This window comes from Caretta caretta, chromosome 11 (assembly GCF_965140235.1).
Source record: "Caretta caretta isolate rCarCar2 chromosome 11, rCarCar1.hap1, whole genome shotgun sequence".
Taxonomy (NCBI): Eukaryota; Metazoa; Chordata; order Testudines; family Cheloniidae; genus Caretta; species Caretta caretta.
The window spans coordinates 17190174-17215478 of record NC_134216.1 but is presented as its reverse complement, the minus strand read 5'-3'; the positions used below and the strand labels follow the sequence as shown (position 1 = coordinate 17215478).

The 25305-nt window shown below is 43.1% G+C and overlaps 1 protein-coding gene across 18 annotated transcripts in view; it reads left to right on the top strand.

The window, feature by feature from the left end:
* Positions 1 to 25305, top strand: part of NCKAP5 (NCK associated protein 5) — a 623862-nt gene that overhangs the window by 544010 nt on the left and 54547 nt on the right. For all 18 annotated transcript variants that reach the window (XR_012664337.1, XM_075117769.1, XM_048869232.2 and 15 more), the window contains one exon: positions 3097 to 3175. Coding sequence is in view for 17 of the 18 variants with exons in the window: in XM_075117769.1 (XP_074973870.1) it covers positions 3097 to 3175 (79 nt within the window). In the remaining variant the exon portion in view is untranslated. The remainder of the gene's footprint in view (positions 1 to 3096; positions 3176 to 25305) is intronic.

Below are 25305 nucleotides of genomic sequence, written 5' to 3'. Positions count from 1 at the left end.
GGAGAAATGCTAATTATCCTATTTAGCTTCTAAGGACAAATTAGTCATGGTGAAAAGACATAACCTATCTTATACCATACATCCCTTTTGTTAAGCTGGAAATCAAAGTATTGTAACTATATTGTTTTTGAAGATTCAAGTTGCTTCAGCTGTGAATTCCTTATTATGAATTTTGTTGAGTTTAATTCCTAAATGAAATAACTAGTGCCAACATGTTGAGAACATTTAGAATAAAGAGAATGAAAGCACATACTTTGTGCTCTTAAATCTAATTTTTGAAAGAAATATGGTGTTAAATAGGATTTATAAATTAAGTGGAATTTCAGCTTGTCCTCCAAATTCACACAAGAGAAACAATTGACACTCTTTAAATTCAGAGTTCATGCATCTTATTTCTAGCTCTTTCCATTATTCTTTGGTGCCTGCTTTCTCTGAAGAAGATTGCAACGGATTCTCTTTGGAGAGATATCTATGATTGAAAACACTAGCATGTGGGAGCATAGACCATTGTGTATTTTTTATAAAAAGGAAAAATAAATGCTTTTTGAGAAAACAGAATAAATCTTTTAAAAAACCTTAAACTAAGAGGATTATTCTTTTCTTAACAATGTAAAGTACATTCAGTAATGAGGGTCAACACTGAAACTGACACTTGTTCTTCAAACCTCATATCGTATGTACCGCTTTTTTAAAACCTGACAGTAACGTGAGGCTCTTTTAAACATTAACATTCTAGAAAGCGTTTTTTTTCAAGTCTTTTTTCTTATACTTCATAGAATTAAATCTTTTCTCTTTCCAAGTTCTGATGAAAGGTATGGGGGCCTATTATGCCATCCCTTATGCAGCACTTATCCCTAATTTTTGTGCAACTTATACTAGAGAGCACCATTACTTGGCTCTCATATTTAAAAGATATAAAACTAGCATCTCATTAACAGTAAGCTTGGGCATACACCTTTGGGAGGGATACACAGCCACCAAATGCATTATGATTAAGTTAATCAAAAGAGGTACCTTTTGGGCCAAATGCTGCTCACTCACACATGTACTCCCATAGGCACAAAACAATAACACCCCACATGTTCTCTTCTGACACAGACCTCAACTTATTCAGACCATTGGCCATTACTTCAGGTCAGGTGCAACAGTGTGGGGGGAGAAGTGGACAGAGTAGCACTAGAATCAGGGCAATGCAAGTGAGAAATTTGAGCCAGATTTGCATACAGCTCCTTGAATTGCACCCTGTGCACTTTGGAATACCCAAGGACATAGACTTCTATCATGAAGTTTAATAAAATTAGCAGGACACATACAATCCCTCATGACCTATGGGTCTTGAACCCAGCTTGCTGACAAGGACCTACCTGGGACCCATGAAGCCCAGATACAGTGTAAGGCTCCGCCCCTGAGGTCCAATTGTTGGAGCCCCAGGGTGTCTGGTTGATCCACTGGCCCTACTTAAGCCAGTAGCAGGAACAGGAAGCTGTTGAAACAGCTCTGCTCCACTCCTGCTCCCTCTCTGCTCCTTTATTTCCTGGCATCCAAGTTTTGGGTCCAGACCTCCAGTTTGTTTCCTGCCTCTGACCTCCTGCTATTCTGACCCAGCCTGACCCTGATTCTAACTTGTGGTGCTGATCTCCAGTTTGTCTTCTGCTTCTCATCTCCTAATATCCTGACCCAGCTGACTTCTGTCTCATCACTGTGGAATCTGGCTCAGATTGCTGTGTCAGGCTGCCCATGTCCTGGCTGTGGTACAATCCCTAAATGTGAAAAGATTACTTTATCAGTCAGTTAAGTCAAACCATGCACATATTCTTCTCTTATTCCGCATGCCCTAAAGAGTTCTGTTCCCCAAAAAAAGGTCCATATAAAATCTTTCCGCTTCAAAGAATATGTGACTTCTGCAAATTTGTAGAGCCAAATCCTTGACTTACTAATGGTAGTTATGAGAAGTCAGTGGAACTACCTGTGTGAGTAAGACCAGCAGAATCTGGCCTATGATAATTTTTTTTAAAAAAAATTAATAGTTTTGCAAATAATAATCCTAAGATTTTAGATTGGGAAGCATATTTAATACTTCTTTGAATGTATATAAAATACAATAGATCCTGGAAGTGGCTTTGGCCAACAGAGGTCAGTTAACAAGTATTAATAAGAGCACGAGCACTAAGCAGTGAAAGAGTGAATTTTTCTTCAGGGCTTGTTCTCTTTCAGGACAGCCTGAGGAAGTATTTTCCTTTGTTTGACTTATCCGTATTAGCATGGTGTAAGAAAAAACATATGCCCTTGGATCTGAATTATAGCCACACATGGTACACACTGAAGAGGTTTTTCTCTGTACGTGTAAGAAGCAGGTTGACAGAATGCATGCGAGGAAGAAGCTTAACTATTTGTGCACCCATTTTTGGGAATAGGAGAGAAGAAAAAGTGTGAATTGTGCAGTCCTCTCAAGCATCACCTAGAAAATCCATGAGGCTAGAATCACACATTTTAACTACAGTGCTATAGAAAAGATCAGTATAGGGATCTTGGTGCATGATGCATTTTTAAAAATTATGATTGGCTTTCTAGCTAGCCTTTTAACAGGTGGAAAAGAAGACACCAGAGTTAAATGATTGCAAATTGAATGAGGAGATACCAGGTCACACATTAAGTTCACCTCATATTTTCCTTAGCATAAAGAATGACACGTGGTATTCCTGGAGAGAAACAAATACAGGGTCATGAGACCTGAGTGTATTTCTGTATTCTTATTAAAATGGATAGTAGCAGAAGTAATTTCCTCTTGAGGAATTACATGCCCCCAAGTCTTAATTTTTCTTGACAGCCACATATCATGGCTTTTATTAGGGGATTTAGAATCAAAGCTGTTATCTTTAGACATCTTTCATGGAATGAGACATACTATATATTCCTACTTTTGATACGTGAGCAGCTAAACATTTCTGAAAGGATATTAGGATAATTAAAGTAAATAATCAGCTAAAACAATAAAACAAAAGTGCTATGGCTTCACACCATTTTTGGTCTATGCTACCAAAAGCAGACACATGAAGAATATTTTCTTTACTTTGATTTTTGTTGTACTATGTGCAGACTAAAGTGGTCACAGAAAGCCAGCAAGAAGATGAAGAGGACACCATCACAAGCACTACATGTCAGAGTCACGTAATAGGTACAAAACTATATTTTATATGGGTGTTAATGATGCATTTTTCCCCTGGTAAAACAATGTTTAATCTCAGTAGCTAACCTAGCTACTAAATTGTCCTTTTTAAAAAAGGACTTTTTCTGCATTGGTTTGCCAGTCCAGAGGTACAGATACTGACACCGTGCTCTACCATGCTGACGCCAATTGTGGAGCAAGGTGCTATTCGATGTGAGTAAGGGTGTTACAACCTGGCCCAGAGGTTACAACTGGAGTATTCCATGTACTATGTCCTGGTCTTGTAGTAGTTGTTCATGCAAAACTGCCCTGGCTTTTCGCAGGAGTTCAACCCATGTACAATCTGTAACTATACACGCTGCCTTGAATAAGGGATGGCAGATAGCTGTGTCACCTCAGGAGCAGAGCAAGGATCGAGTTATGACTCAGGGTCACAGTTCCTCATCTACTCCTCTCTTGCTCTGGTAGAGAAAATTACTTCATCTCTTTTTGTGGAGCAGCTTACTCCCATCTCAGCACCCAGCTATCTATTCTGGCCAGTGAGTAGAAGTAGCAAATCCATGGCTCCTCCCACTCTGCTCCTCTTTCCTTCCTCCCTAACCATTTGCTCACAGCAGGGATTATCAGATGAGTAGACCCTGCTCTTCTCACCACAGCCAGAGTAGCAAAGTCATACTCTGTGCGGCAGAGTAATAGCTGTGACAATCTAGCACAGACTGAGTGCCAGATACTGCCCCTATTTAAGGAAAGGTACTAAAAGGTTTTACTAAATGAATAAGAAAAGAATTACCCCCACTTTGTGTTCTTCAGTGGACTAGCACAATTCCTCCTGCTTGCGATTTGATTAGCATGTACTACTTTTTAATTTGAAATACATGGTCAACATTTCTTAAACTATTTGTTCCCATAAGCTCTGATGCAATAAGGGACAAAATATGGCCCTGTGAAAGGGGATGTCAAAGAGCCATTATGTTCGCTTTATGTGGGACAGGAGGATTCTGCAGTGGCCATTTCAACCCCCTGTGTTGCCAGAGACCACAGCATAGGGTAGAATCTGACTTAGTCTTTCCAGTGTACTGTTGGGGATTATGCCAGGAGGAAGCACTTTTCAAGTTGCTCTGTCACGCTCTTCCTGCAGTAGCTCAAGAGCATGAGGACCAGCCTCAAGGCAGACTGTGAAGAAGCGGGGCACAAACTCCAATTCGTCTGTGAGTTCTACCGTTAGATTTCACCAACCAAGGATCACGTGCAGACTCCCCAAGCACTACAACAGCCTTAACATGGAGTCACAGACAGTCCCCTGGGGCACTCCTATGAATCTTGTCACCTAGGCAAGCCTGCCTTTGTGATAAATAGTCCCTTACACCAAAAATCACCACTTACTGCCGGTTAATTGCACTTGAGATCTCACACCAAAGACAATACTTGTAGCTAATCTTGTAATAAACTATCTAAAGATTTATTAACTAAGAAAAGGAAATAAGAACATTATTTACAAGGTTAAAGCAGGTAAACATATATACACAAAAATGAGTTCCAGTCTTAACTTTCAAAACATAATAGAAGCTTCTATAATAAGCAAGCTTTATATGTCCTTTAGGGCTAACCCAGGCCAACTTTTGGGGAGCTTTTGCTTATGCTTAGTAATCCTTGCCCTTCAGAGTCCAAACAGCATAAAAGATACAGTTTCTCCTTGTTAGAGCTTTTTATTCCTTCCCCTCTGCTTTGAGTTGCAAGTTCAGCTGCTGAGAGGAATTCAATTGCACATCTCCTCTTTGTGGGGGTGGAGGGGGAAGCAATCAATAAAGTCTTTTGTCCTCTGATGTTCCACAACAATTTGTCTGGTGTTGGTGGACCTTCTTTTGTTGGGCATGAGATACCTCCTGTGGCAAACTAGTATTTTACATTTGCCTAATACTTCTCTCCTGTTGGATGATTTACAGTGACAGACCAAACATTTAAATATTACTTTATAACATGGGACACTGTAAGTGAGATTAATGCATGCAGCAATTTACAAGCATTTCATGAACTCTGAACACTAAACACATTTGTATAACCCTAATACTTGTTGTAACCACACCAACACACAGGTGAGCCAGATTGGTTCCAGTTATATATTAGTCAGTGTTCAGCTGACACCTAGGGGCCTTGGCATGAGCTGGCACCTGGTCCGCCAATGTCACAGCTCCCATTCCCCACAAAGTTTAGAGCCTGGGGGGTGACAAAGTCATCAGATCATGCCATGCTGTAACACTAATTCTAAACTGTCTGTCTTCTCTGCAGCTATGCTGGGGTGGGCAGAAGGGGCTCTTTAAACTCTCACCTCTCTAATGCACGCCTGCAGGGCCAGCCATAATTTGGCCCTGATTGTAACACAGTTTGGCCCTGAGACTAATACTTAAGAGACTCCAAGACTCCCTTGGCTCTTGCAGGTGTAGATTACAACCATTAATGGCTGAGGACCCATTGGTTGTGGTTTCTTTAAAAATGTTTTTTTTTATCATCACTATGATATGTGGATTCTAATGATAATGATAATTCATGCTGTCAGGTTTGTGGGATTAAATATTGTGACTCTCTACTTGTTTGCAAGGCTGTGAGCTTGGTGGTTACTAAACAAAATTGTAATAACTCTTGAGATCAGACTTCAATCAACTGCATTTGGCCCATGGGCAGGGACAGATTAAGGCAACCTGGGGTCTTAGGCACACCACAACCTGTCCCCTATGACTTTACCCATCAGGCCCCAGCTCCCCCTGCCCAGTGGTTCTCATCCCCACTCCATGGAGTGATAGTGTTGGGGAAGGGGAGGCTCCTTTCCCTTTCAGAGAAGCAGGTTCCACACAAGGATGGCAGCAGGGGTCCCTCAGCATCCTGGAAGAGGCAGGTGTGGCAGCAGGGGGCACCCCTGTGTTTACTCCAGCTCCTAGTTATATTACTTTTTAACCCTTACATGCATTGGCTGGGCCTGCTGCTCAACTTTCCTGCCATATGCACAATTCTCTGTTAAGGTGGTTTTTGGGGGGGGCTCCCAGAGAAGTTAGTTAACACCTCATTGAGATGCATGGGGATGTTCACACCTCTGAGCTATTTTTTCAAGCTACCTGCAGACTTCGGCAGATGTCCTTGCATCGTTTACATATGGATCACATTTTCAAGCTTTTTCTCACAACTATGTGCACTAGAAATCTATTTCTATTTGTTAATGAAAGATGAGATCATGCATTCACCAAGTGACTCCAGGGCCTAGGTGTGGACCTATAGTGCCTCTGCCTTGATTAGTCCCCGGTCTTGGACATTCATCTGTGGGAGTCCTATAAAGTAGGCTTTATCTCTTTCTGGGTGTTTTGTTATACAAAGTGGCCATAAAAGTTAGATTAGATAGACTTCTGGACTATAAGGTGGATAGAAAGCTGGCTAGATTGTCGGGCTCAATGGGTAGTGATCAATGGCTCAATGTCTAGTTTGCAGCCGGTATCAATCCTGGGTCCAGTTTTGTTGAACATCTTTGTTAATGATCTGAATGATGGGATGAATTGCACCCTCAGCAAATTCGCAGATGACACTAAACTTGGGGGAGAGGTAGATACGCTGGAGGGTAGGGATAGGGTCCAGAGTGACCTAGACAAATTGGAGGATTGGGCCAAAAGAAATCTGATGAGGTTCAACAAGGACAAGTGCAGAGTCCTGCACTTAGGAAGGAAGAATCCAATACACTGCTATAGGCTGGGGACTGACTAGCTAAGAAGCAGTTCTGCAGAAAAGGACCTGGGGATTACAGTGGATGAGAAGCTGGTTATGAGTCAACAGTGTGCCCTTGTTGCTAAGAAGGCCAACAGTATATTCGGCTGTATTAGTAGGAGCATTGACAGCAGATCGAGGGAAGTGATTATTCACCTCTATTCTGCACTGGTGAGGCTACACCTGGAGTATTGTGTCCAGTTTTGGGACTACATAAGGGATGTGGACACATTGGAGAGAGTCCAGCGGAGGGCAACGAAAATGATTTGGGAGCTGGGGTACATGACTTACGAGGAGAGGCTGAGGGACCTGGGGTTATTTAGTCTGCAGAAGAGAAGAGTGAGGGGGGATTTGATAGGAACCTTCAACTATCTGAAGGGGGGTTCCAAAGAGGATGGAGCTCAGCTGTTCTCAGTGGTGTCAGATGACAGAACAAGGAGCAATGGTCTCAAGTTGCAGTGGGGGAGGTCTAGGTTGGATATTAGGAAACACTATTCCACTAGGAGGGTGGTGAAGCACTGGAATGGGTTTCCTAGGGAGGTGGTGGAATCTCCATCCTTAGAGGTTTTTAAAAGCCCTGGCTGGGATGATTTAGTTGGTGTTGGTCCTGCTTTGAGCAGGGGATTGGACTAGATGACCTCCTGAGGTCTCTTCCAACCCTAATATTCTATGATTCTATGAAAATGGGGAATAACTGGCTAGACAGTAGGACTGCTGAAAAGGATCTGGGGGGTTATAGTGAATTACAAATTGATTACGCATCAACAGTGTGATGCAGTTGTGAAAAAAGACTAATGTCATTCTGGGGTGTATTAACAGGAGCATCGTATGTAAGACATGGAGGTAATTGTCCTGCCGTACTTGGCACTGGTGAGGCTTTAATTGGAGTACTGTGTCCAGTTCTGGGTGCCAAACTTCAGAAAGCAAATGGACAAATTGAGAAACTCCAGAGGGAAACAACAAAAATGATAAACGGTTTAAAAAGTCTTGCTTCTGAGGAAAGATTAAAAAAATTAGTCATGTTTAGTCTTAAGAAAAGACTGACTCACAGGTCAAATGGTTCATTGTAGTGCCCACGCGCCAACACTCCACCTGAAAGTCTGCTGACAACTGCTTACCTGTGACCCATGGAGCCCAGCCCCAATATGAGGCTTTGCCCCCTGAGATCAAATTGGCAGAGACCCAGAGCCTGCTGGCTATACATAAGCCACCAGCAGGAATAGGAAGCTGTCCAAACCACTGGGATGCATCCTGCTCTGGACTGTGTGCCTTGTACTTCCTGTGCCTGCACCTGCCTCCCCCCCCCCCCCCCACCCGCCCGCCCGCTCCTTCTGCTAGACTTCCCGGCATCCAAACCTGGCAAGACTCCAAGCACCTGACTCATGGTGTTGATCTCATTTGTCTCCTGCTTCTGACTTCTCGGTATCCCAACCCAGCCAACTCTTGGCTCCTGTCTCACGACTGCAGACCCTGGCTCTGACTACTAGGTTTGGTTGCCCACAGCCTGGCTGTGAGAGCTTGTTTGGACCATAGTAGTCCTGCGAGACTGAGCCTGATGTGAGAAGGATGGACCCAGCAACACTACTGTGGCCACCAGAAGCATCAAACTCACCCAAATGAGCCCTCCACCTCCAGGAGGCTAGTCAAGTCCTGCAGGCCCAAGTTGTGCAGCTGACCTTAGACAATCAATGGCTGCAGGAGCAAGTGAGGCAGCTCACAGCTGAGAACACAGTGCTGCGAAGATGGCCTGCAGTGTCTTACCCTGAACATGGACCGGGAATACCTTTGCCTGAATGGTTCAATGGGAACATTCCGTTTCTGATGTGTCCCCAAACCTATGTGTACTGGGGCGGTTGCCCCACACCAGGAAGAGGGAGGGTTAAAGCAGGCCAGAGGGAGCCTGCACAGAACCCTCTAATTAGAGGAGGGCTCACTAAGCGAGCCAATTGGAGGTGCCTTGTTGCAGCAGCCCATCAGGGCCAGCAGGGGCCATATATAAAGGGCTGCTCAACAAAGCAGAGGGCAGTCTCTCCCTGGCCTGCTAGGGAGAAGGACTGGCTGCCTAGGAGCACCAGGGCTAGAGAAGTGCTGGGCAGAGTAGCAGAGCAGAAGGAGCGTCTGGCTGACCGCTGCCAGACTGAGGCCCTGGAGGAAGGGCAGATTAGATGCTAGCACTGCCCCCATTTGCCCTGAAGGAAGTGGCCAGCACAGACTTGAAGTTTGCCCCTGGAGCAAGGGACTAGACTGGTGACTGCAGCAGGCCACTAAGGCGAGTGACTGGACTATAGACTACCAGTTCCCTCAAAAGCAGGGGAGACAGCGGAGTGAGGCACAGCCAGAGAGCATGGCTTACAATGTTTTTTAGGCCTTGCAAACATCTACCAAAAGTTCATTTCAAATTTTTCAAATAAACCAACCCCCTCACTCCAGAAAAATGCCAAGTTCTATTGGTTGCACGAGATCCAGTATACATTTGAGGAGCTGAAGCTTGCCTTCACCACTGCTCCAATATTGGCCCATCCTGACAAGATGCAAGCTTTCGTTGTTGAAGTCGATGCCTCTAGTACGATGATTGGGGCAGTCCTGTCCCAAAGGCAGGGACCTGAGCAAATACTGCACCTCATTGCCTACTACTCAAGGAAGCTTACAGCTGCTGAGTGAAAATATGAGATCTTGGACAAGCTGCTCCTGGCAGTTAAGACTGCCTTTGAAGAGTAGTGACACTTCATGGAAGGGACCTGTCATCTGGTCCAAGTGTTTACTGATCACAAGAACCTGGAATACTTGTGCAGGGCTAAGGCCCTGAACTATCAACAACTCCAGTGGGTCCTATTCTTCTCCCAATTCAACTTTACCTTGACCTACTGCCCTAGAACCAGAAACAGCAAGGCTGATGTCTTGACCCAAAGATATGCTTCTGATTCACAAGGCCCCAGGCTGGAATCAGCCCATATTCTCAAGACCCATGGATTTCCTTCATGCAGCTAGCCACCAAGACCTGCTTGAGGTCATCCACTCTGCCTCTGTCTATGGAATTCCACCCAACCAGCTGGCCATTATCAGCTGAGAACCGCATGACACCCAGGAGGGGATTTTATTTCTGAGGGACCCCATCTGTGTTCCCCAAGGATCAGCAAGAGGGCGGTTCTTCAACTGTGCCATAACTCCACCTTGGCAGGACACTTAGGGCAATACAAAATCAAACGATTAATGTCCCATTTCTTCTGGTGGCCCCAAATGCACCCCAGAATAAAGACCTTTGTAGGTGTTTTCCTGCACCAGCATTCCTCACCAGAAACTCTATGGTCTCCTCCAACGTCTGGACACCCCATCTCAGCCCTGGGAGGCCATTTCCTTGGATTACCAGAATCCAGTTGTTTCACAAGCATCCTGACAGTGGTAGATCACATTTCTAAGATGGCTCACTTCATTCCCTGCACAGGTTTACCCTCCTCAGAGGAAACCACCCAGCTCTGGATAAACAACGTAGTCCATCTTCATGGCCTCCCAGATCATGTCATCTCCAACTGGGAGGACACAATTTACTGCCTGCTTCTGGCATGAGGCCCTGTGTTATTAGGAGTTCACATGCAGCTGTCCTTTGTTTACCATCCTCAGCCAAACAATACTTAAGATGCTTAATCAGCCATCACTAGGGTCACTGCTACCATATGCAGAGTTCTTGTACAATAGTGCAGACCATGCATCCACTGGCCACAACCCTTTCTTTATCAACCATGGGTACCACCCACAACTACCTACATCCTCACCCAACCCATCTGCCTCAGACCTAATACAATGTATCCATCACATTCAAGAGGACATGAAGGGACACCTTGAGAAGGCGAAGGAGGTCTACAAAAGACATGTGGAGAAGCGTCAGCAACAGGGCCCTTCCTACTCCATAGACGAAAAGGTTTTGCTTTCAACAGAATACCTCCACACAGATAGACCATGCCAGAAACTAGACTATCATCTCCTTGGCTGGTACTGGGTTTGGCAACTAATCAACCTGATCACGTTGCAGCTCCAGCTCCCTCAGTCTCTGAGAGTCCACCCGGTATTCCATGTCTCACTTCTAAAACCATACATCAGAAACACATTTCCACATACAGACTATGCAACGCCCCCACTGGGTCACAAGAGAAATCCATTGCTCATGAAGTCAAGTAGGAAAAATTATGGGTACCTGATTGACAGGAAAGGTTATAGTCCAGAGGAACACACTTGAGAGCCAGCTGAAAACATTCGTGCTCCGGCCCTGTTTCGGGCCTTTCATAGTACAGGGGTAGGCAAACTTTTTGGCTCGAGGGCCACATCTGGGTATGGAAATTGTATGGCAGGCCATGAATGCTCAAGAAATTGGAGTTGGGGTGCAGGAGGGGGTGAGGGCTCTGGCTGGAGCTGAGGCTCTGGGGTGGGGCTGGTGATGAGGGATTTGGGATCTAGGACGGTGCTCCACCCTGGGACTGAGGGGTTCAGAAGGCAGGAGGGGGACCAGGGCTGGGGCAGGGAGTTGGGAAATGGGGGCGTGAGGATCTGGCTGGGGGAGCAGGCTCTGGGATGGGGCTAGAAATGAGTTCAGGGTGCAGGAGGGGGCTCCAGGCTGGGATAGGAGCTTGAGGTGTGTTTGTGGGGGTGAGGGCTCCAGATGGGGGTACAGGCTCTGGGGTGGGGCTGGGGATGAGGGGCTTTGGCTGAAGGAGGGTACTCAGGGCTGGGATCAAGGCGTTTGGAGGATGGGAGGGGGATCAGGGCTGGAGCAGGGGGTGGGAGCATGGAAGGGGCTCAGGGGTGCAGGCTCCGGGCAGAGCTTACCTCAAGCAGCTCCCGGAAGCAACAGCATGTCCCCCATGGCTCCTACACGGAGGCGCAGCCAGACAGCTCTGCGTGCTGCCCCATCTGCAGGCAGTTCCCGCCAATGAGAGCTGCGGGGGCAATGCTTGGGGCAGAGGCAGCACGTGGAGCCCCCTGGTTGCCCTAAACATAGGAGCTGGAGGGGGGACATGCTGCTGCTTCTGGGAGCCATGTGGAGCTGAAGCACGCATATGTGGAGTGGCTCCTAACTCGGCTCCCCGGCTGGGGCATGGGAGCAGGGCAAGACCCAGACCCCGCTCCCCAGCAGGACCTCGAGGGCCAGATTAAATCGGCTGGCGGGCCATAGTTTGCCACCCCTGCCATAGGAGATACCCTGAAAAACCTGGACCACACCTGTAGGGAAGGGGGCTATGTCGTACCCCACAGGTCTCAAACCTGAGCCAATGAGGCTTATGGGAGCAGTCATGCTCCAACCCTCCACCAGGAAGACCGCTGACAATTGCTTACCTGGGACCAATGACACCCAGACCCAGTGTGAGGCTCCACCAATGAGGTCCAACTGGCAGAGTCCCAGATCAGCAGATTGGCCCGCTGGCCCTATTTAAGCCAGCAGCAAGAACAGGAAAGTGTTTGAACCACTGGCCTCTATGCTTCTCTGGACTTGTATGCTTTGCGCTTCCTGCTGCTGCTCCCCTGGCTTGGTTTCCTGGCATCCCAACTCCATGTGACTCCTGGCATCTATCTTGTGGTGTTGATATCCAGTTGTCTCTTGCCTCTGACCTCCTGGTATACTGACCCAGCTGACTCTTGACCCCTGTCTCATGACTGTGGACTCTGGCTCAGACTACTAGGGCTGGCTGCTCATGAGATGGCAATGACAAAGAAGACCAGTTAACAGTCTTCCAATATCCTAATGGCTGTTATAAAGAGGATGGTGATCAATTGTTCACTGTGCCCATAGAAGTTAAGAACAAGAACTAATGGGCTTAATCTGCAGCAGGAAAGATTTAGGTGTGATATAGGTAGAAAGTTTTTTCCTGATAAGGGTAGTTAAGTTCTGGACTAGGCTTCCAAGGGAGTTTGTGGAATCCCTGTTATTGGCGGTTTGTAAGAACAGATTGAAACAAACACCTGTTAGGGATGGCCTATGTTTACTTGGTCCTACCTCAGCACAGAGGGCTACACTTGATGACCTCTTGAGATCCCTTCTGGCCCTACATTTCTATGAGTCTGAGAATTTGTTTTATTTTTTTCCATATAAACTGAAGGTTATGTAAAGGAACTGCGGCTGGGAAGTGTTATTCCCAGTGTGGGGAGAGAGATACATGCTAGCTCTATTTGAGCAAGTTTCAGAGTAGCAGCCATGTTAGTCTGTATTCGCAAAAAGAAAAGGAGTACTTGTGGCACCTTAGAGACTAACCAATTTATTTGCGCATAAGCTTTCGTGAGCTGCAGCTCACTTCATCGGATGCAAGTGAGCTAAAACTAGCTGTGCGGCTGCAGCAGCTCATGCTAGCCACCCAAGTCTGTACCCTAGAGGCTGCCACTGTGCCACTGTGGCTACACTGCTATTTTTAACAAGCTAGCTTGAGCAGATGTAGGATGTATCCATCTACCCATGCTGGAAATCAAACTTCCCAGTTGCAGCGAAGATACACCTTATATGTAAATAAGCTGCTGACGGTATATAGGCGGCATGGGACTCCGTCTCAAGGCACTCCTGAATGGGAAGTACTGAGGCTCTGCCTCAGTTTCATGGTATAGCCATGAGTAAGCCACTTAAATTATCTGGGTGACATCAGCACCCCTGCTCTGGTCCTTCAGTGCTGGGTAAAAGCACCAGAGCAGCATAAAGGGGCTCTAAAAAAACCCAGATCTGCCCCAGGGGAGGATTTTCTCAATACAGGCACTGTGATGGTCAATGGTAAGGCAGCCTTCTGAGGACCTCTTCATAGGTTCTGGTATAGGGGGTATGTCAAGAGTGACAGAGGGCTTGTCTGTATGTGGTGCTGTGGAGATTCCAGGCAGCACTGCAGTGATTCCAAGCCAATCCTGCATTTCATAGAGCACTCCCGGGAATCTGTCGTAAATGAGGCTCCTGACACAGCTGAGGATCCAGGTGTGCAAAGGTGGCTTAAAGCGACCTTAGCACCTCCTCCCCTTGGGCTGAGAGTTCTGGCGCAGAATCTACCCTCTGTCTGTTCCCTGTTGTTAAAATGTACAGACCTTTCTTTCAGGGTTTGTTGTGAGGCTTCATCACTTAATGTCATAGAGGTCTTAGAAGATGCACGGCAGTGCACTGTATAGGTGTCATTGTTACATAAAAGATGGAGTACATAGAAGGGCCCTAAGCAATGTTTTTGTTTTTTAGTGTTAGCAAGCTGGCCCCAATTCAGGAAAGAACGTAAACATGCTACGTTTCATTTACTTCGTAGGAATTAAGCCCAACTGAAAGACATGTTCAAACATCCTTCCTGAACAGAGATGCTTTTACCTGAATCAGGCTTTGCTGTGTTTTATGCTCCTCTTATGCTAGTCTGCTCCCATGTTGGTATTTTTGCTGCCAGCACTCAGCATGACTCTCTATGGACACCAGACTCCAGCCGGTCTGCGTTAAATACATTCTATTTCTGACTTTCTCAGCAGTCATTTCAAAACCATAATTTAAAGTTTATTATGGTGAGTTGTTGTGTAGCTACATTGTAATGAACCTGGCATACTGTCATTTTTCTTCTGTGCTCTAACTGAAGGAACTAAAATCTTACAAAACAGAACTGAATGAGTTGAAGAAAAAAGACATTCTTGACTATAGTTGTCAATGTAAAATGCCTAAATTGGTATCAGTTCTGCACAATTAGCTAATATGCAAGTCAGATAATATTTTACAGCCTTTAAACTTGGCACCATGTAAGACAACTCTGATTCATCATTTTCCAATAATTACATCCTCCTGAATCTGTTAAACAAATAACGTGTAAACTATCAGTTGCTAATGTTTTATTATTAAGCATTTGATCTAAATAGATTTAAAGATATTATAGACTCTTTGGGTTAGCCAAAAAAGAGACGAATGTTAGAACATTTTCTCTTTATATTGCACCGGCATCCAAGGACCATTCAGTGCTTTACATACATTAATTAAGACTCTTAACACTTCTTTTGGGTAGATAAGTATTATTATGCCTATTTTATTAATAGGGTAATTTGCAAGACAGGCATAAGATATAATAAAGCTATGGTCAGTCTGCTAGTGATTAACAGAGCACAGAATAGAATCCAGAACTCTTAGCGCTCAATCCCCTTCTCTAACTAGGAGTTCTTCCGCCTTCTCTTAATTTAACTAAAGCACAGCACCTCACAAGCCTGCATAATGTAATTGTTTCTGTGTTTTATTTCCAGTGTGCCATTGCTTGGGCTAAATCATTGCGGGACAAAGGCTGCTGTCAAATGAAAGCATACAGTGACTTGAAATCAGTGAGAGCACTGTGTGCAGAGTTTGGGCCCAAGAAATGCTGGTAAAATGAGTTAAAAATCAGTTCATATTAACTGCACTGTAATTAGTTTCAGCACTGTGGATGGCATGCTAAGCAAATTATTGATAGGACAGGGATTAGGATAGTGATCCAAAATGTTTCAGGATTTACTGTTGGAGTTAGACGTTTAGCTGGTCTGTTGAAAGCATAAGATACTACCAGGTGGGATGTATGGGTTTGATATTTGTGTTCAGGGCTTAATTTCCCCAGGTGAGCAGGGGTTTGAAGTGCCACAGAGATAATAGTCAAGCTCTTGGGGAGGCATTATCCTACTACAGCAGTGGCCCTTATTGTTTATGTTGAGTATTTGATCTGAAGTGCAGAACCATGCAAAAATAAAGAAGATAAAAGTTTTGGCGAAAGGCTCAGGTCAGTTTCCTAGATAAATTCATCCAGTGTTAACTGGCAGACTCTAGAGATGTTGATTTGTCAATAATGCAGAGGGGGGAAAAGCTAACAAATGATTGAAAGGGGCTTAAGGAAGTCTCAAAATAGACAGAGGGTCAGGCATCCAAACTGTTAAGTAATATTAAAAATGCATTGTAGACTTAGGTTTTTTGTGACAGAATAAAAATATACTCAGGTCAAGGTTTCTTTTATAGTTCTGCTGTACTATGGTGCTCAATTCCATCAAAGTTCTCGATAATCATCTCTACCTTATAGGAGGCACTTTCCTATACCATCGTTTTTTGCTTTCCAAGAACAACCTTGCAGAAAGGTTCTGCAGTTTAATTTAAAGGCAATCTGATCCAAAAAGGAAGGTCTGTTTTTCACATAGCTTTTTTTGTAGATTTCCTTATTTTAAAAGAATGTTTGGTTGAATTCAGTGGCATTTTTAATGCTCCTGAAATTTTGGGCTATTGGTCTTTTGCAGCAAGGATTGTATTTTTAGGTGTACACCTTTAAGTTTTACACAAAAGAAACAAGACAAGTGATCAAAATTAAATTTCAGTGGGAAACAGGAATGCTCTGGATAGCAAGTTTAACAGATAAATTGATAGCAAGTTAGCTAGATGTAAAATACTGTTGACGGTGAATAGGGTTGACTTATAAAGTGAAGTGTCAGCATTAAAAGTTTTTGTTGTGGTATCAAAAATCTACGCATAATATCCTTATCCAAAACTGCATCCAAATATTGTCTGATTCAGTACTTACAATAGCTTTATACACTATATAAAATGAGGGGCAGATGAGTGCTATAAATGAATGCATTAGTTTTTTTACCTACAGTATCCGTCTATTTAGGGTATTTATAAGTCACCAATCACCTTGGTATTTAAGTGTTGTATCTCACAGACTTACTTTCTGCTGTAGGACAAAGCTTTGGCTTATTTTCTTTGAGCAGATTTCTCCTGATAAATGTGCATTCACATCACCTAAATAGAAGGCCACTTTGGTAAAAATGGCAATCACTGTAAGCTTCACTGAGGTGCAAGGACAAAGTGGTGTGGGGAGACAGTGCCATAACTCCTGACCAGGGTCATCTTAAAAATTCTTAGGTTATCAATCAAATGTGCCTAAGTGCCACAGACAACCTGTGGAACTCTTTGACAGAGGATGTTGTGAAGGCCAAGACTATGACAGGGTTCAAAAAAGAGCTAGATAAGTTCAGGGAGGATAGGTCCATCAATGGCTATTAGCCAGGATGAGCAGGAATGGTGTCCCTAGCCTCTGTTTGCCAGAAGCTGGGACTGGGTGACAGGAGATGGATCACTTGATGATTACCTGTTCTGTTCATTCCGTCTGAAGCACCTGGCATTGGCCACTGTTGGAAGACAGGATCCTGGGCTAGATGGACTTTGGTCTGACCCAGTATAGCTGTTATGTTTTTATGTAATAAAAACATAACAGATGTTATAAAAACATAACCAGATGTTATATAACAGATGTTATAAACAGATGTTATAAAAACATAACCAGATGTTGGCGGTAGGAGGGATCAATTTTCTCCCTCCCTATTCCTCCTATCACCTTCCCTGCCCCAAATTGTCTGTCAAATCCCACCTTCACTCTCATCAAAAGAACCCCAAACCTGCTCTTTACTCTTGATCAGACCATGGGTTTGAGCATACATTTTATGTGGCTCCATAGATATTGTTTCTGCTGCTTCTTTTCAATGTGCCTTTGTTCCAGACGCTAGGTTTCCTTCTGGAATCTAGGCCTTTAAAAACAAACAGTCTTACTCTCCAATTCAGTCTCTTGACATTCAAACTGCATCTCTGTAAAGCCCCTATTCAGAACTGCTCCTCCAATGGATCCTTCTTATCCAGCAAGAGAAGCATAAGTCCTCAGATCATTTCTCATCAGCTGCCTCCATCAGTGAACCTAGTTGGTTTCCTGCTCACATTGCCCTGAAACCTAATATATACTGAGCAGGTTCCCAAGAATAGCTCCTGCTCTGCCCATTTTCCCAACTGAGCCCTTTAAGTCACTAGAGGCTGCTTTTTCATGGCTTGTAGGTCTTTAAGTGCCTTCAGCAGTTAGGCAAATTCCCAGAACTGAATATGAATCATTTTGTAGGTAGGCTGGGAGATATGCTTTCCTTTCTAGTGTTATTCCATCCTCATACCTAATGGTACTATCAAGGTCTCTCTGTCATAATTAGTAAATATGCATGAAATTATCCCACTATTCTCTTTTCCTACCAAGCAAATCATTAATTAACATTACAACATTCACCATTTTTAAAAATGCTGCAGCTGGGTAGTTTGTTATGTTGATATTAAGTAAGTTGTAACTGTCTGGTTTCATGTTTTTCCATTCTGAGAATATGAAGATAGACATGATGGAAACAAACTCAATTAATGTGGTCTATGTATTAAGTCTGACACATGTCATCCTGTAATATGCCCATTATGCCTGACATATTTGAGTAAATACATTTACTTTAGAGAGTCCTGAAAAACTGTGGGCAGATTAGGTGAGGGCAATAATGAATTATCAAGATAAAATGAAATCACATAACAAAACAAATGACAGTGAACAAATTGAGGCTGTCCATTTAGTAAAGAAAGGTGATTGAAATTAAAATGTGGTTAGGAATAGGTACAGTCATTCAGAAGTTGTTCAAATTTGGGGAAGATCCTGGGACTCCTCTGCTAAGGTGTGTGTTGGGGTCTAAAGAAATCCTCTCGTCATGAAACCTCCATGCCTGAGAAAGTAACTTATCAATGTCAGTCTTAATTTTTTTCGTCAGTCCATTGATAGAATTTGAGAAGAATCATTTAGCAATCATCTTATCACAGACAGTGGTTGGTTGATTCATTTTACACATGATCAGATAAAGGAATGATATTTGCTTTATCTTCCCCTTCAGCACTCAAGTAAGGCGATTGAATACCTAAAAGTCTCTACAGATGAGAGAGCGCTAGGTTACTGGCTGTAACAACACTGGTAGCACTGAATCAATTTCCAATCTGTTTCTGATGTATTTGGAATCTGTACTCTGAAGGTGTTATGTTTAATGTGAGAAATAGTAAGGGGTCACATGTTCAATGAGTCATTTATATGTGAACAGTGGTGAACATGACTGTAGTCATGTACTTATTTGCACACCCAGAATGCAACCTGTTTTCAAAAGCCCTAAGGGCGCACACATGGTTGACAATTAAGCCTTACAAGAACCCAACCATTGTAAGTTTGTACACAGGTTTTAATGCGAGTGCTCGCTGAACTGAGACTTTGTAATGGGGCTACAGCTTATCAGCCACATTTGCAGCCTACTCGGCCACTGTACCTCAGCAGGTTGAATATTAATAAATGTTAAAAATAAACTATTTACCTCTTGCAACATCAAAGCCTACCAGACCTACATACGTTCTAGATGATGTGGCAGGGTGCCTCATGCTCTCTCAGTCATTTGGCATAGTACGAAAGGGTAGCCCTATGGACTCATGCACAGATTTACAGAAAGGACAGAACTAATTACAGGAAGAAGCCATTCAGACTAGTACCTTCACCTGCTACTATACTACAAAAGCAACTACTGTCCCTGCCAATTCCTTTGCTCTGTGTTCCCCCATGAGAGGGCACTTTTCAAAATCTCTGCACCACTCAGTCTACAGGCCCAGGATTTTTTGGCTATGCAGACAGGTGGGGAGCTGTCATGTTCCATATGCTAATAATAACATATGCTAATTATGTGCCAAGCAGCAGTGCAAAATATGCCACCAAAAGGGATGGGTGTGCAGACAGTTGGTGGATTCCTGACTTCCTGAGGAAACTTCAATCCATCGGTGATCTTCCTGATAACACCATCCTGGCTACTATGGATGTAGAAGCCCTCTACACCAACATTCCACACAAAGATGGACTACAAGCCGTCAAGAACACTATCCCCGATAATGTCACGGCTAACCTGGTGGCTGAACTTTGTGACTTTGTCCTTACCCATAACTATTTCACATTTGGGGACAATGTATACCTTCAGATCAGCGGCACTGCTATGGGTACCCGCATGGCCCCACAGTATGCCAACATTTTTATGGCTGATTTAGAACAACGCTTCCTCAGCTCTCGTCCCCTAAAGCCCCTACTCTACTTGCGCTATATTGATGACATCTTCATCATCTGGACCCATGGAAAAGAAGCCCTTGAGGAATTCCACCATGATTTCAACAATTTCCATCCCACCACCAACCTCAGCCTGGTCCAGTCCACACAAGAGATCCACTTCCTGGACACTACAGTGCTAATAAACAATGGCCACATAAACACCACCCTATACCGGAAACCTACTGACCGCTATTCCTACCTGCATGCCTCCAGCTTTCACCCTGACCACACCACACGATCCATCGTCTACAGCCAAGCTCTGCGATACAACCGCATTTGCTCCAACCCCTCAGACAGAGACAAACACCTACAAGATCTCTGTCAAGCTTTCTTACAACTACAATACCCACCTGCAGAAGTAAAGAAACAGATTGATAGAGCCAGAAGAGTTCCCAGAAGTTACCTACTACAGGACAGGCCTAACAAAGAAAATAACAGAACGCCACTAGCGGTCACCTTCAGCCCCCAACTAAAACCCCTCCAACGCATTATTAAGGATCTACAACCTATCCTAAAGGATGACCCAACACTCTCACAAGTCTTGGGAGACAGGCCAGTCCTTGCCTACAGACAGCCCCGCAACCTGAAGCAAATACTCACCAACAACCACATACCACACAACAGAACCACTAACCCAGGAACTTATCCTTGCAACAAAGCCCGTTGCCAATTGTGCCCACATATCTATTCAGGGGACACCATCACAGGGCCTAATAACATCAGCCACACTATCAGAGGCTCGTTCACCTGCACATCCACCAATGTGATATATGCCATCATGTGCCAGCAATGCCCCTCTGCCATGTACATTGGTCAAACTGGACAGTCTCTACGTAAAAGAATAAATGGACACAAATCAGATGTCAAGAATTATAACATTCATAAACCAGTCGGAGAACACTTCAATCTCTCTGGTCACGCAATCACAGACATGAAGGTCGCTATCTTAAAACAAAAAAACTTCAAATCCAGACTCCAGCGAGAAACTGCTGAATTGGAATTCATTTGCAAATTGGATACTATTAATTTAGGCTTAAATAGAGACTGGGAGTGGCTAAGTCATTATGCAAGGTAGCCTGTTTCCTCTTGTTTTTTCCTACCCCCCCCCCCAGATGTTCTGGTTTAACTTGGATTTAAACTTGGAGAGTGGTCAGTTTAGATGAGCTATTACCAGCAGGAGAGTGAGTTTATGTGTGTATGGGGGTGGGGGGGATGTGAGAAAACCTGGATTTATGCAAGAAATAGCCCGACTTGATTATGTAAAGAGTTGTCACTTTGGATGGGCTAGCACCAGCAGGAGAGTGAATTTGTGTGGGGGGGTGGAGGGTGAGAAAACCTGGATTTGTGCTGGAAATGGCCCACCTGTTGATCACTTTAGATAAGCTATTACCAGCAGGACAGTGGGGTGGGAGGAGGTATTGTTTCATATTCTCTGTGTATATATAAAGTCTGCTGCAGTTTCCACGGTATGCATCTGATGAAGTGAGCTGTAGCTCACGAAAGCTCATGCTCAAATAAATTGGTTAGTCTCTAAGGTGCCACAAGTACTCCTTTTCTTTTTGCGAATACAGACTAACACGGCTGTTCCTCTGAAAAGTGGTCTCTCTGTAGTTTTTTTCCTCCCTCTCAGATCCATCCCAGAACAGGTTTAATATTATCTCAGTGCCTGTTGCTCTTCATGCCCCCCCCCCCAAGTGTCTTATATTCTCACCCAGCCAGCATTCCCTGTATTTCCCCCTTTCTTCCTGTCTCCAAAATCTCCTTTATCTCCCTCTCTGTCATGCATGTGACCAGTGTACAAGGGATCTCTGCCTATCCATGACTCCCCTGCCCATGTGAGTGTTCCCATCCTTGGGATCCACATGCAATTTGCAGAGCCTTTAGAAATTGTGTCTGCAGATACTGTGTGCTGCCTAGGCCATTAACTATTGTTTGGTTATTGGGTGTCTTCTGAAAAGTATTTCTGAAGTGATGGTATGAAGGAGTCTGCAATAATGGAATGTAATTTTATGTGTACATTTGAAGATGGTGGAGAATCTTTTATTGTGAATAAGAAACTAGCATGAATTTGTATCTCCTAATTTATGTCAACTTACCTTCTTCACAGTCTGGCAAAGACAAATAATTTATTCCTACTTCAAACAGATAATACACATAACAGCTCATAATTGCCAAGTCTCCTGCAGCAACGCTATGGTATACCGTTTAGCTCTCCTTTCTGTGGAGAATATTAATATCTTGGATCAACATTTCCGTGTTAGTCACAATGATTTGCTGTTCATTTTATTTTTTGTCATTACATTTATCCACCTGGAAGTACTAAATTATGTAATTGGAATGATAGAAAACCTGATGTTTCCTACAGTTATATGCAGGTAATACCCTGATTAGTATTCTGGATACTTAAAATCTACTATTCTTCAGGATTTAAAATACCATTTAAATACATTGGCCCAGAGCCATAGTTCAGAAGTCACTGGAGCTATATTGATTTACATCAGCTTAAGATCTGGCCCGATTTATCCTACTTTATATCATGCATATAGAGAATACATTACTTATCCCAATTAGTTGGGGTAGTATAAGACATTATTCTCCATATAAATATGATTTCCTTATATTTTAGACTTTTCACTTTAGAGATTATTGCTTTTGGTTAGTACATATTTTGGTTAAAACCACTTGTGGACGGACACATCTTCGTCTCTTTGTATGGAGCTTTGGTCATGCGTTTCCCATTAACGCTACTTCACATGTCTGTAGTGGAGCAGAGGGAATATTACAAAACATTTTCTATTGATGTTTGTTCGGGTTTTTTTCCAATTCACTTCACTTGTGCACACACTGATTTTCTGTTCTGTTTGTACAAATGGTGGAATGGGTTTTAGGAGCATGTATGTTCCTGAAAAACAAATTTTAATCTTGAATGCTGAAATATGCTTGAAGTGCAAAAAATGAATTTCAAATTTTTATTTTTTTATTTTTTATTTTAATATGTAATTCAAAATTCACATTCTTACCAGTTAGTTACATAACTCATTCAAGCCTGTCCAAAGCCTATTGAAATCAGTAGCTGTCTTTTCATTGACTTTAATCAGCATAGCACAATTTCAACAGTAATCTCCACGAGCATGAAATATTCGCTGAAGAAATTCATGCGTCACTTTGAATATTGAATATATCTGAGAATTTCACAATCTGAGGACCATTCATAAACAGAAAAAAATCAAATTTATTTTTCATTAATTATTTGTCTCTCTCCAGCCTCTAGCAGGCAGAGTGGTACAGTATGCTGTTCCCAACCACTCATGTTAATGATGTTTTTGAAACACCACCTAGCATATATATTACAGACATTTGTTATGGGGAAAACACTTTCTGAAAGAAATCAGTATTCATTGTTTTGGCTTTAGATCATGACAATTTGTCACCAACTGCTGCTTTCTGTTTACACACAGTTAGCTTTCAGATACAGTGATTAGAATATCATCTGGTCTGGAGGAGCTGAACTTGTGTGCTGAAATAAGAAAGATTATAGCTCAACTGAAAGTCACCCAGAAAAGTCTGTTAACAGGTTTTCACTACATTAATTGGGAAATAAAGCCATTTAGTTGCACGTGTGTGTGTGTGTGTATGTATATATATATATATATAACTAGTTATTACATTACGGTTAACTAAAATCACCCTCTGGGCATAACTAATAAATTATTTAAAGCCTCATTTAATATTTATATAGCTTTTATTTTAGCACTGTTTTGTGCTATTAAAAACAAATCGGTGATGTTACCAAAATAAATATAGTACATTCTCTTTTGCATTTGCAATATACAGAGCTTCTTGTGCACATCTTTTATAAATGACTTCATAGTGCCTGAGACAAAATGTATGGACTCAGAGCTCTGTCACTGCTCTTGTCTGTTCACTAGCAGAAAAGTGAAGGAGGCTCTCCTAACGTGAATGAGACCACGCGCCAGTTACACAAGGTTCCTGCAAGAGCATGTTATCAGTGGCTCCCAACCTTTTCAGTCAAGTTTCCTGGTTTATCCTAGACTAAGACTTCAGCAATACCAGTCAGTGAACTCTGGCTTCCACCCTCAGTGGTACTAGGGTTGAGACTGAGGTTTGAACTGGTCACAACTGAATGTGAGTAAAACCAGAAAACATTTGCTAGGATTCAGTTCATGGCCTCTATGTCTGTGGCGCTCTGTTTATCTATGTAGATATGGCCCCATCACTATTGTATCTGAGTGCTAAACGTGAATGGCTTTATTCTTACAACTCTCTTGGGAAGTAGGGGAGTATTGATAGTCTCATTTTTAAGATGGAGAACTGAGGCACAAAGGGCAAGATTTTTTTAAGGTGTTTAGGGGCCTAACTCCCATTGAAACCAATGGCACAGAACTCAATGAGAGTTAGGGGCCTAAATAGCTTTAGAAATCTGAGCCAGAGAAATTAAGTCCCAGATTGTAAAGGTATTGAGGCATTGCTCCACTTGGCGTTGCCATGCCTAAGTCTCATTTTCAAAAGTGACTTAGGTTCCTAAGTCTCAGGCTCTTTATAGAACAGATTTTAAAGGTATTTTGGCACCTAAGTATACAGTTAGGTGCCTAGTGGATTTTCAAAAGCACCTAGTGCCCATGTCGCATTGATTTCAATGGAAGTTAGAGGCCCAGGTGCTTTTGAAAGTCCCACTAGGCGCCTATGTGCATCTTTAAGTGACTAAATCCCTTAAAATTCCTGGCCTAAGTGACTAGCCCAAGGTCACATGCAAAGCCTGTGGCTGAGCCCCAATCTCCTGAGTCCCAGTTTAGTACCTACACACGCTGACTATCCTTTCTCAGGCTGCGGTACTACACGTTTGAACTATGGAAGCATCAGGAATAGCCACACTTCTGCATTGCTACAGCAATAATTTATCATTTCTTTTGCTTAACTTGGATTCATCCTGTACATTTGATTTGAGGATTTCACCTTCTCTTCATCTATTATTCATCAGTTGGGAGTGCCTAAGCACACTTGCAAATCATTAATGCTGATTGGCAGGTGAGAATGTACAGCCAAAATTATGTATAGTCAAAAAGGAGGAGTCTGATCCCTTCCAAAACAAACCCATTTCTACCCTGACCCTGTTCACATCCTGTAGGTGCAATTCAATTTTGTTAAAAATTCACAATGAGTCTTACACACAGAGCTAGAATTTTCACCTTACATCAATTAAAGGCCATACTATTCCTGTTAAGGCATATCAAACTTGTTATCCTAATGTCTAATTTTCTTGGATAAAATGTAAATCTTTTCCCAGTAAGTAATTATAACAAATTGGAGGAACAACTAATGTTTTGGGAAAGATAAGGAACAAGTGCAAGTGTCCATAAATAATTTTGTTTTTACAACTTTTGTTCTTAAAAATAATTGACATTGCCCAAAAATGCCCTAGGTAAATCACAAATGAGAATACATGTGATGAAATCCTAACAAAACTTCTGT